General features: G+C 53.3%; 1 protein-coding gene and 2 long non-coding RNA genes across 3 annotated transcripts; all 3 read right to left on the reverse strand.

The window, feature by feature from the left end:
- Positions 1-254: 254 nt before the first annotated feature.
- Positions 255-1,367, reverse strand: LOC135404015 (uncharacterized). The gene is made up of 2 exons (XR_010425550.1): positions 989-1,367; positions 255-822 (listed from the first exon to the last, which is right to left on the reverse strand). It is a non-coding gene; the product is annotated as an uncharacterized LOC135404015 (long non-coding RNA).
- Positions 1,368-4,003: 2,636 nt separating this feature from the next.
- On the reverse strand, positions 4,004-4,742 carry LOC135403927 (E3 ubiquitin-protein ligase DCST1-like). The gene is made up of 3 exons (XM_064638356.1): positions 4,719-4,742; positions 4,498-4,637; positions 4,004-4,408 (listed from the first exon to the last, which is right to left on the reverse strand). The coding sequence occupies exons 2-3, from the start codon at positions 4,606-4,608 to the stop codon at positions 4,004-4,006; spliced, it is 516 nt and encodes a 171-aa protein (XP_064494426.1). The 5' UTR covers positions 4,609-4,637; positions 4,719-4,742.
- Positions 4,743-7,518: 2,776 nt separating this feature from the next.
- On the reverse strand, positions 7,519-9,986 carry LOC135403995 (uncharacterized). Its single transcript, XR_010425548.1, has 4 exons — positions 9,427-9,986; positions 9,175-9,308; positions 8,804-8,910; positions 7,519-8,573 (listed from the first exon to the last, which is right to left on the reverse strand). It is a non-coding gene; the product is annotated as an uncharacterized LOC135403995 (long non-coding RNA).
- Between the last annotated feature and the right edge of the window lie 2,117 nt (positions 9,987-12,103).

Below are 12,103 nucleotides of genomic sequence, written 5' to 3' on the forward strand. Positions count from 1 at the left end.
TCCCTGGTCACACAGAGCAGAGATCAGTGCCTGCCCCTCATGAGGAAATGCTCCACACAGAACCCCTTGGGGTCACCTACCACAGCCCCTGAAAAACCCCAACCTTTGGATGTGGTCTTCAAGTTGTGGGGAGAGAGAGAAGCTGGTGGCAGTGGCTAGGGGGGGCCCACCCCACCCTCTCAGGGTCCCCAGTAGTGCCCAGCCCAGGGGAGCTTTTCTCCACCTCCCCCCCACCCTCCCATCACACAAACAGCCTGAAACAACATCTTTACTTAGAGGACCAGGTGAAGTTTTGGTCGAGAGACCTCGCCCCAGCATCAGCGTCCTGTAGCACAGGGGCACCTCCGGGGTTTCTCCTGTCATTCCCTGACTTTCCCCAGCTCAGCCTTGGGACCAGGTCGCTACATTGAGCTCTTCCCCACATCGGTGCAGTGCTGGTTGCAGGGGAGGATGACTCTGCCTGCCATGCACGATTGGCTCGAGGTGATACATGGATCTAATTTGTTAAGTCTCTTCAGTCTGTGCAGTCAGTCTCAGAGGGTCTTCTTGGGGGGTCTTTAGGGACCCCTGTGGGGGTCATTGAGCCACTGAACTTCGGAGTTTTCATCCCGATCTTCCATATACAGTGTTGTTTTCATCTAAGCTGCACAGTAGGTTCCTGAACAAACTGGATTGGGCTGGTTTGACTTGTTCCATAGGTGATTGCAGAGCTCTCAACATTCCAGTGTTCCACTGGTCCACTGACCGTTAGGTACCATCCCATTAACCATTGTTATTTACAACATAGGCAGCCCATCAGGAAGGTTCATATCCATGGTGGCTCTGTAAAGTGATGAGAGAGGAGAGCAAGGAAGAGAATCAGGGTTCAATTCCTCCGGAATCAGGTGCCAAGAGCCCCAAACACTCCCCTCACGTCACACAGCCCCACCGCTGCTGCAGCCCCGTTGGGGGCCAGGCGGTGAACAAGGGAAAAACAGAGATACCTGACCTGCTGAGCTTCGTTGACCATAGAGCAGATGGAACAGCTCAAAGGCCATCAGAAGGGATGGCTACTCCTATGTAGAACAGGGTTGCTATGAATTCCACAGTGTGCATGACCCTCGTTCATATCCAGAGGATGAGCCACGACAGCGACTCTGCAGCCTGGGGCATGTTGTGCAGGATGTTGGGGCCATGCCCAGCTCCAGCAGCGGCATCGTCCCCCCCCTGTGGGGACAGGTCAATCCTGGGGCTCAGCTGGGAACTGGCACCCCCCCCAGCACCCTCCTGGCTCCTGGGCCCAACAGCTGCTCACTTGGGCAGCACCAGCAGCATGGTCATCATGTCATGATGGAGAAGGCCATGCCCAGCCCCAGTTCCAGCTTCTGTCGGTTCCAGGGAAGCATTCCACCATTTTTTTTTTGTTTTGTTTTTTTTTTGCCAGAGGAGCATTCCACTGCTGCTATTGTAGGTCACAGCATCTCACAATTGTATGTTCCACGGGAGAACCTGCCACCTAGCATATCCAGAGGCACACAAATCAGGGGACCGTGCTGGGACCCGGCTGCTGCTCCGGGACACTGGTGGGGCCACAAAAAGGACCCCCCAGAGACATTTCCAGAAGGCTCAGTCAAGGAGAAATGTGCAGGGGCTGACCGGGGCTGAGACCAGCCCCTGGGGGCGGGACCCAAAGGCCTTAAGGCTCAGCTCGGGGTAAAGGCGTGCACAGCACCAGAGCGTGGCAGCAGCGGGTAGGGTACGGCCCTGGAACCAGGGGTGGTGAGAGCCTGGGGTTTTTTTGGTTTTTTTTTCTTCTCTTTTTTCCCTTGCTTGTTTTATTGTTTTTTTTTTCTTTTGTTGTTTTTTTTTCTTGTTTTCTTGCTTTTTTGCTTTCTTGCTTCCTTTCTTATTTATTTTCTTTCTCTTTTTTCTTTTTCTCTTTTTTCTTTTTCTCTTTCTTCTATTCTGCTTTTCTCTTTTCCTCCTTTCCTTTTTCCTTCTTTCTTTTTCTTTCGCTTTCTCTTTGCCTCCCTCACTCCCTCTCTCCCTCTCTCCTTGCCTCCCTTCCCTCTTCTGCTTTTTACTTTCTTTCTCTCAGATACACCTTGATTTGACAGCGTTGATTGCAAGTTTCGCTCAGTCAAAAATTCAAGTCAGCTCAGTTGTTGCCAATGAATACTATTCTACTTGCAAAGACCTCTGCATGATCACGATTACTTCCCTTGCTACCGCACAGAGATTCAAAACAACCTCTGCCTTTACCCGCAGGGGGACAGGACAGGTGGCCAGTGAGGAGGGCTGTGACCTGCAGCAGCCCCTGGACACAGGCCTCCACTGGGCCCCCACTCCGAGATGAAGAGCAAACACTTATGTGCTGGTGAATGGGGTGGGCATGGGCTGGCAGGTGCACAAACAGGTGAACAGCTTTGTCCACAGCCTCAGCCAGGAATTCAGCACCAGCATCATTTAGCAGGTGGCTGCCTGGGCACCCTGTGGATGCCTGTCCCCGGGATGGGGGTCAGGTCCTGCCCTGCTCCACGGCTCCTCCTCACAGCAGGAGCACCACCATACACTGCTGGATGCCCACAAAAGGGAGCAGCTGAGTGAGGGGGTAACCGCACATCTGCTGGAGAAAGGCACCTGCCTGGGTTTCGCTGTCTCCTTGTTCTGCCTACTGCTGTCCTTCACTTTCCTCTCTGTTGTCTTCTCATGACAGCCACGCTGTGGCTGTCAGAGCAGGATTGGTGCCAGTATGGGGTGCAGCCCATGTTCTGGCTGACCATAGCCTCTTCTGGCTGCTGGACTTAATCTGCCACTATCAGAGGTGGAGGGGAGCAGGGCTATACTCATCCTGCAGACATAAATGGGATGAGTTACATCTTCGAGATCACCTGTGACCTGATGTCTGCCTGCCCCGAGACAAGGTGAGAAGCTAACCCTCCACGTGTGTTTCCCTCTACACCCTCTCAGCTGCCACCTGCCCTCATCCCCTCACATCCATGCCAGGAGCATGTGGCTTTCCTGCACAGCACCGTTCTGGCATGGTGGAAGGGGGTTGGCATGTGCCTTGCTGCCCCTCACCCAGACCGAGCAGATGCTGCTGTCCCAGCTCCGGGACGAGACCTCAGCTTTTCATCATCCTGTGCCACCTGGCCCTGCAGTGGCCTGAGCTGAAGCACATGGTGAGGGGCTGGGGGCAGCCGGGGAGTTTGGGGCTGGGGGGCAGCAGGTTGTGACACACCCTGCTCTCTGCAAGTGCTGGAGCTGTTCAGGTGAAGCCTGCTCCTGCTCTTCCTCTTTACCTCTGGCCTGGACCCCTTCAGGTTCTCAATGTCACCCAGAACCATTCCTTCATGCAGTGTTCCTACCAAAGTGAGGCCATGGCCCTGGGGAGCAACTCCATGGGCCCCACTGTGCACTGTGGCAATGCAGGGCCTCCCCCACCCTCTCCCAGCCTCCCCATCCTCCCATCCCATAGCCACCATGTCTGCAAACATGGTGGCCAAGTCCCTGATGGTGCAGCTGCTGCAGAGCACCACTGGGCCCTGAACGCCACTTTCGGCACCCAACCCCACTGGGAATGGGACTTCCACAGCCCCAGGGCCTGGCCATGCTGTGTGCTGCAGGGGGACTCACACTGGTGCCATGTCCCCAGCCTGCCATATCCCCACAGCATCACAGAGCAGCAGTACTGGAGCATCTGCCTGCCCCTGGCCCACTGGCCCTGCTCTGCCTGGCCCAAGTCTGCCTGCGCTGTGCCATCACAGCCTTGTACTAACCCAAGATGAACCTGGCACAGCTGGAAGGGGGTGGGTTTTGGGGTGGGCTGGTGCCCCCAACCAGCCACTCCTCAGCGGTGTTTGCCAGTGCAGTAAGAGAGCAGCTGTGTGCTGCACCTGTACAACAGGCTGTGGCAGTGGAAGCATTTTGTCCACCTGTAGCAAACACACATGGCACAGTGAGCACAGCAGCCACCTGGGCTGGTGAGTAGGGACAGGGACATGAGGTGCTGGGGAGGGGTGTGTCACTCTTGAGGTGGCCGATGCAGAGCACAACTACAGAACTGGCCCTCACAGCGCTCCAGGCTGTTCTTGATCACACCTGGGAGGCAGGAGTCTTCAGCTGCCTGTGCAGACCTAGACCCGCTGGCCAAGACCCCGTCCATGGTGCTGGCATGGGGTTCTAGGACAGTCCCCCCCGGCTGGCAGCCACCTGCCCTGTGTGCTGCCAGCCCCTGCCCGTCCTGCTCACTGGCACAGCGATGTTTGGTCTTCTTCTCATACAGCTCCTGGGTGCTGTGGGCCGGCTGGGTGCCCTTGCCCTTGTCCTGCCGCAGGTTGTAGCCCTCATCGCTGGCCACCTGGTCGTTCAGCTCCACGAAGGCGCGTGAGAGGTTCTGCATCTCCGTGTTCAGCGTCTCCCCGCTCCGCTGCCAGGACACACGCGCAGACACGCGCACACAGAGGCTCGGCCCCGCTCCCCCAGCCCCCTGCTGCCCCCTTCCCAGACCCCCCTCACCACCAGCTCCTCCATCATGCGGCGCAGGGGGGCCGTTGACACCTCCCAGAGACCGGTCGTGTGGTTGACCTGAAGATCCACCACGCAGTCCATCGAGCGTTTCGCCTCCATCAGGTTGTGCCAGAGGTTGGCCACGGGCCCTGGTGCCAGCAGGGGTGGCTCAGAGCCCGCCAGCTCTCAGGACCCCACTGGGGGGCACAGGGACATTGGGGGGACCCTACCGTGGTAGATGGCAGTGAATACAGAGAAGGCAAAGCCAAGCTGCCTCGCCCAGGAACCTGGGGACTATGAGCAGGTTGGCACAGGGGAAGTGAAGGGGAACATGGGGGTACTGGGAGCTTCAGTGATGGCCTGCCTCCCAACTACAGCCTGACTCACAGTGGGGTGACTGGTGAGAACAGAGCACTGTCTTTGGGCAGCGGGGTTCCTCATGCCACTCTGGGTGGATTTCAGGGCAGTGGAGGGATGTGAAAGTGAAAAAGCAGGTTCTGATGTCCAAAATCAGCGTGAAGCAGAGGTATTGATGCAGTGCAGTGGAACCAGTCTGTGGGGAGAGCAGTGTACCTGCTGAAAAAGGGGTGAAAGCCCCTTCAAACCTTCCCCGGTGAAAGCTGGGAAAGTCAGGTTGGGATGAAATACTGCAGCATTTTTACTGTGGGGCTGACCAGGTCTGTGCTGAGTGTTCTGTCTGACCAGATGTGTAGGAAGGGGTGCCCACCTCTCCCCTGCTCTGTGCCTGGGCTGAGGGCACTGGAGTGTGGCTCCAGAGAGACACAGGAGGGGGTCTGGAATTTGGAAGCCATGCCAGGAAGTGTTGGCCAGTTGAGCTATTGGGAAGGTACCCAGAATTCAGCAATGCTGTTTGTCACCTCAGAAAGCCCTGAGCTATCAGTTGGGCTAGAAGGTCTCCCTACCTTTTCCACACAGGGTAGCAAAGATCCCCTTCTCCATGACCCTGCCTTTGTCTGCCAGGACAGTGAACACGACTCCTCCCTGCCTCCATTGTAGCAGAGACCCCCACATTCATCCCTCAGTAAAGCAGAGACCCCTGGCCACCTTCAACCCCCTGGAAAGGAGAAATCCCAGCATGGAGCACCCAGGACAGCAGAGACCCCCTCCCTCTCTCCCTCAGGATAGCACAGATTCTTGCAGCAATTACCCCATACTGTGTAGATCTCCATCCCCATCCCTGTAAAGGGGCAGCACCCCTGGATGTGAGGGGTCTGCAGGACCAGCCCCTGGAGCCAAGGGATGTCCTGGAGCAGTGCTGGCAGAGAGCCAAAGCCACGGCCATGTGCTTCCATAGCTGCTGCAGAGGGAAGGGACCCTTGAAGCCCCCGCTGTGCCCTTTTCAAGCAGGTTGCTCTAAGGGCCAAGAGGAGACAAGAAGTGCTGGAGCAGGAGTGGCAGGGCAGGTGCCCCCCGTCTCAGTGGTGAAAGAGTGCAGAGCACCCCTTGTTGATCTGCCAGGGCAAGGGAGACCCACACCTCCATCCCTCAGGACAGTGTAGACCCCCACAGCAATTCTCCCATAGTGTGCAGAGCCCCATCTCCATCTTCGCAACAGCAGAGATGCCCATCTCCATCCCCCAGGGCAGCAGAGAAGTCACCTTCAATACCCTGTGCTCCAGAGACCCCCCACCTTCACCACCAAGTCCAATAGAGATGCAGTGGTGACCTCTGCCTTGATCTGCCAGGGCAGTGGACATCCCCTTCTGGGTCACCCAAAACAGCCAAGATCCTCACCTCACTTTTCTGAGACACTGGAGGCCCCCCAGCCCTGGCTCCCAGGACAGTGCAGACCTCCACCTGCATCATCCCATGCAGCCAAGAGCCACCTTCATCCTCATTTCAGTGGAGACCCCTCATCTCCATTGTCCAGGGCAGCAGAGACCCCCTCCTCAATTCTCCAAGACTGCATAGACCCCCACCTTCACCACTCCAAGTCCAGCAGAGACCCCTTGCCTCCATTCCCCTGTGCAGCAGAGGCTCCTAGGAGTTCCTGTCCTCCAGGGCAGTGCAGACTCCTATCTCCATCTCCTGGGATATTAGGGCCCCATCCCCTACAACCCTCAGTGCAGCATGGACCCTTCATCTGCCAGGACAGTGGAGACCCCTGCTTCCATCCTCCAGTGCAGCTGAGACCCCCTCTTGCATCCCCCAGTGCAGCATGGACTTTTATCCAAGTGTCTGGTTTCTTGCATTTCTGAGAGCTCTTGGACTCCTCACAGCTGCAGGGACTGCAGAAGGAATTGTCTAGGGAAAACTGATGGGGAAGGTGCACTGGGAGCCCAGAAAGCCAACACTGGACCGGGCTCATCCCCACAGTGTGGGCAGCACGTGAGGGGGGATTCTGCCCCTCTGCTCTGCTGAGACCCCCCTGCGGTGGTGCCTCCATCCTTGGGGTCCCAGCAGAGGAAGGACGTGGAGCTGCTGGAGTGAGTCCAGAAAAGCCCGTGGAGCTGCTCTGAGGGCTGGAGCCCCTGTGCTCTGGAGACAGGCTGGAAGAGCTGGGGGTCTTCACCTGGAGAAGAGAAGGTCCAGAGAAACCTTGGAGCCCCTTCCAGTGCTAAAAGGGGCTCCAGGAGAAATCGAGAGGGACTTTGGACAAGGGTCTGGAGTGACAGAGCTAGGGGGAATGGCTTCCTACTGCCAGAGGGCAGGGTTAGATGGGATATGGGGAAGGAATTCTTCTCTGTGAGGATGGTGAGGCCCTGGCACAGGTTGCCCAGAGAAGCTGTGGCTGCCCCATCCCTGGAGGTGTCCAAGGCTGGGTTGGACAGGGCTTGAAGCAATTTTTCCTAGTGGAAAGTGTCCCTGCCCATGGCAGGGGATTGGAATGGAATGATCTTTAAGGTCCCTCCCAACCCAAAGCAGTCTGTGAGTCTATGATTTGTATGAAATATGGCATAACCTCAAGCACAGGGCAGTTGCTTTCACATAGGTATGAACAAGAGTGTTGTTACATGACCTACTGGACTAGAGAAAAAAAATGTGAAGAAAATTACTACCACCTTTGCCTCTTACCTGCAGAACAGAAACCAGCTGTGTTTATTATGGTGAGTTATTCTCAGGTCCTGTGAATTGACAGAAATCAGTGAAAAGTGTGTTCCCTTCCAAGGAAAATGCAATGCATTTTCCAAAAACACTCACAGGATTTTGCATTTCTGTAGTGGTTTGTCACACAGAAGATTTTTGGGGATTATATGGGACTAGAATTGTGTGTGAAGGAGAGACTGAGATAACACAAGGGTTAATTCCCTTCTCACTCTCATTTCCTTATTAGTGCTAAAATCTGTAGCACAATTCCCCATGGCACTCCCTTTGGCAGCTGCTCGTTGCTAAGTAAACACACATTCACATCAGATAAATGCACTTCGGTGTCATAAACTTCCACAGCCATCACATACTCTTGCTCCACTTCCAGCATCCTCCTGTCTCCTGGGCAGATGGTGAAACTTGAAATAAAACACAAGGTTGGCTCCCAAGAACCATCAACAGCAACTTGGTAACATGATTTTCATTAAGAAATGCAACTCTATTATTGGAAGTTATTAATCTGGGGATTAATAATAGGAGCACTCCTAAATTGGCTTGGAAACCTGAAGTTTGCATTAGGCTTTGTCCCAAAGCAATGAGAGTGCCAGTGGTGCTGATTTCTGTAACAGAAACATCTTCCCACTGCCATAAACCAGATTTTAGTGGGGAACAGAGGACAGGCACAGGGTCACTGTGAAACTCCTCTGGGCAGGAATCAAGGACTGGAGCAGAAGTGTTCTCTTTCTTCATCCTCTATCCAAGTATCCAAGTACCCTGAATCCAAACACTCCATAACAAAAACAAGCAGCAGAGAAGTGGCATGAAGGCAATTCTGACACATGCTTTCCAAGCTCCAGGGCCCATTTCCTTGTTGTTAGTCTGCAGTGGAGTTAATTAGTCTGATTTAGAGAGAAGCCCATCAAGTGGAGAAACACCAACTTCAGTTTTCAAATCACTGCACTTGAAAAGATGTAGCCTTAAGATTGAGCTTCCCACTGCCAACAGGATGGATGCAGTTACAAAGGGAAAGTATATTCCTGGGAAAAAAAGGAAACATGAGGGTTTTATAATTGAGCTTTTAATTTACTTACTACCTAAAAATCCAGCTTCTACAGTGCAATTAAGAGCAGTTGGGGCTCACACATGGAGATCCTTGTTCTTTTACAGGAATTCTCTCATGATTTTCAATTTAACGAAAGATAATATGGGCACCCTCAGAGTGCGCAAGTAACTACTCTGTGAAGTTAAAGCATTCAGAGAAACTCACAGTTAAGCTCCAAAATGTCCCGTTTGCCTTCACAGTCTCTTTTACTACAAATCAGGTTGGTGAAGGAAGACACAGCAGATCAGGTCCAACTGGTCCTCACTGCTGAGCTGGTGGAGGAAGGTGATATCCACAAAGATGACATAACGTTCAAGGGCAAGTTCTAATTCTGCAAAAAGCTCATTTGACAAATTAAAGGCATCTGATAATCACCTACAGGAAGGAGAACTCACACAGAGACTAAATGTCATGGACTCTTGGTTGCTGACATAAGTAAACTCAAGCCTCCTTTTCCATTAAAGACAACAAGAAGCATTTCTTTTTCAGCAGGAAGAGTTAAAATTGTGGAATTAACAGTGGGAGGGAGAGATTACCTCACAGGTACATCTTTTGATGTCCAGAGCTCTCACAGCAAACTCCAGGGGAGAATTGTCCAGAATGTTCTCAAATTTGGAACATAATTTCAGTGCTATCATATCAACAAGGACATCACAATGGAGTAAACAGCCTGTCAACAGGAGAATAAATAATCCCTAATTCAGCATCTACAGGCTCAGACTGGCTTCAAAACTGGTGAAAAATTAGCACTAATGAAAATAACAAAGAACAAATCAGTGACTTCTTACCCTACAGAGACTGGGTACAGGCACCGTCATGACCTGTAGGTTCTCACAGAGTCTTTCATTCTTTCTGAAAGTTTTCGTTTCTGCATACAGTTCCCTGCTCAATGAATTTGCACTTTACTGCCTTCCATGTTCTTCAGCCATTGCAGCAGAGCAGCCACCAGAGGGTTTGGGGAACAAACAGCACCCTTCTCAACAGCTACAAGGAAGGGAGGGAGGGAGGAGGGGTTAGTTTTTCCCCCTCCACTTAGACCTGTATCTTTAAATGACCTTAAGAGGTGGTAGAGCACATAAATAAAAGTGGGTTTATATTGTCACTAAAACAATCCCCTTTCTAGTGTTTATTCCTGCAATGATCTGCTTCAGAGCATCCTCCCAGTGCTGGGGAGAGCCTCCAGTAGCTCACCCGTCAGGTCCTGGAGTGCACAGGCTTCAGCTGACAGTCCCTCTTCTTCAGGTGTTGGTGTGGACACCAGCCAGTAATAAGAGTTCAGAAAACAACCCCCCTGATCCTGCACAAGCCTGCATCCCCCACCCAGCACAGGCAGGACAGCAGCCCCTCGGCCCCTGCTCTCTGTGAGGTTGCAGCAGCCCCTGGGACTGCTGGGCTGCTAAACCAGGCAAGAGCCTCCTGCTTTACAGGCACAGCTACACCCCTTCCCCCAGGGGAAGATCCTGAGCTCAGGGTTTGGGTTTTTTCAGGATGGTTCCTTGTGCTCTCCAAACCTTCTCTAGCTCAGGAAAATGCAGCCTTTCAGTGCCTAAAGGGGCTCCAAGAGAGCTGGGGGGGGGACTTTGGACAAGGGCCTGGAGTGACAGGACAAGAGGAAATGGCTTCCCACTGCCAGAGGGCAGGGTTAGATGGGATATGGGGAAGGAATTCTTCCCTGTGAGGGAGGCCTGGCACAGATTAACCAGAGCAGCTGTGGCTGCCCCATCCCTGGAAGTGTTCAAGGCCAGGTTGGATGCAGCAGCCTGTGCCACGGCTGGACAACCCTTTCTGTGAAGAAATTTTCCCTAATATCCAATCTAAACCTCTGACGTAACCTGAGAACATTTCTTCTCATCCTGTTACTTATTACCTGGGAGCAGACCCTGACCCCTCCCAGCTCCACCCTCCTGTCAGGAAGTTGCAGAGAGCACGAAGGTCCCCCTGAGCCTCCTTTTCTCCAGGCTGAGTCCCCCCAGCTCCCTCAGCTGCTCCTGGTGTTCCAGATCCCTCTCCACCCCCATTCCCTTCCCAGTAATCGCTCCAGCCCATCAATGTCTTGTCATGAGGAGCCCAAAACTGCCCCCAGGACTGGAGATGCCTCAGCAATGCCCAGCACAGGGGATGGTCACTGCCCTGGGCCTGTGGCCACACACCAGCTCGTGTTCACCTGTTGTCACCCGCACCCTTGGATCTTTTTCCAGCTTTCCAGCCACTTTTCCCCAAGCCTTGGAGCCCTGCAGGGGGTTGTGGTGATCCAAGGACAGCACCTGGCCCTTGGCCTTGTTGAACCTCACACCACTGGCCTTGGCTCATTGATCCAGCCCGTACACATCCCTCTGCAGGACCTTCTTGCCCTCCAGCAGATCAACACTCCCACGCAATTCACTGTCATCTCCAAACTGAGGGACTCACCCCCACAGTCCCACGTTTGTGCTCCAGCCCTAGGAAGACACTGGCAAGTCCACCTCTGTCTGACCCTCTGTCTGGTCTCATCTCCAGGAGATGGGCACACACCCTGGCCTTCATCCCCACCCTCATCCCCCACAAGCCCAGATGGAGTGGATCACACACAGTAAAGCTCTGCAACCAGCAGTGGTGTGGAGGGATTCGGTTTTTATTTCAAAAGACAGTAACACAATTTTTCAATTTAGTATCAAAACACTGGATAGGGTTTTTGTCTCCAGATTGGCCCCTAAAACTGCTACAACCAAGCAGCATGCTCAAACCACAAGCTACACACTGCGAGCGTGGCGATACCGCGCTCACGCCTCACAACCACGAAACACCAGCAATGCACAGCGAGATGGCTTGTACCCAATTAAGACAGTAAGAGCAGTCCTGGCCAGGAGGGAAGGCTCAGCTCCCTCCCTCCAGGTAGGCAAAAACACTTCTCCAAGAATACAAGGCTGTTGTACTTAAGCTGTTAAGTGTAACACAGCAATGAGCGGTGAAGCTTGGTGCACCAGCACTTAGTGAAGGCAAAATCAGCCCCAGGGTAGCAACGGGTTAGAGGGGCCGTGGCTGCTCTAAGCCCACCAGGAAAGGAAGTGGCCAACGGTGGGGGGGGAAGGGACACAATCCTTGTGAAGGTTCAATTGTTCAGATGACTGGCTTGGCTTAAAAAAAAAAAAAGAAAAAAAAAGAAAAAAAAAAGTACCTTTCACACAAGTTGCTCCTCCCCAACACAGTTACCTTAAAGCTGAGAAACTGAACTGCACTTTTGGCAAACAGCTCTTGGAAAGGAAGTTTTCCCAACAGGCTTCCATCCCTAGCCTGGCTACTCTGACTCACAGCGAGCACCATCACACCCTTTTCCTGCCCTGCCAAAGCAGGGTGGCCTAGAGCCAATTAACAGAAAGTTAATACCAAATTTTAAAGCCAAGAGCTTTGAAGTGTAGCTCACCAGCCTCACACGATATTTGGAATGTTTACAATGGTTGCTACAAAAAAAGGTAGTTACAAAATGTG

The sequence above is a fragment of the Pseudopipra pipra genome, chromosome 29 (assembly GCF_036250125.1).
Source record: "Pseudopipra pipra isolate bDixPip1 chromosome 29, bDixPip1.hap1, whole genome shotgun sequence".
Classification (NCBI taxonomy): domain Eukaryota; kingdom Metazoa; phylum Chordata; class Aves; order Passeriformes; family Pipridae; genus Pseudopipra; species Pseudopipra pipra.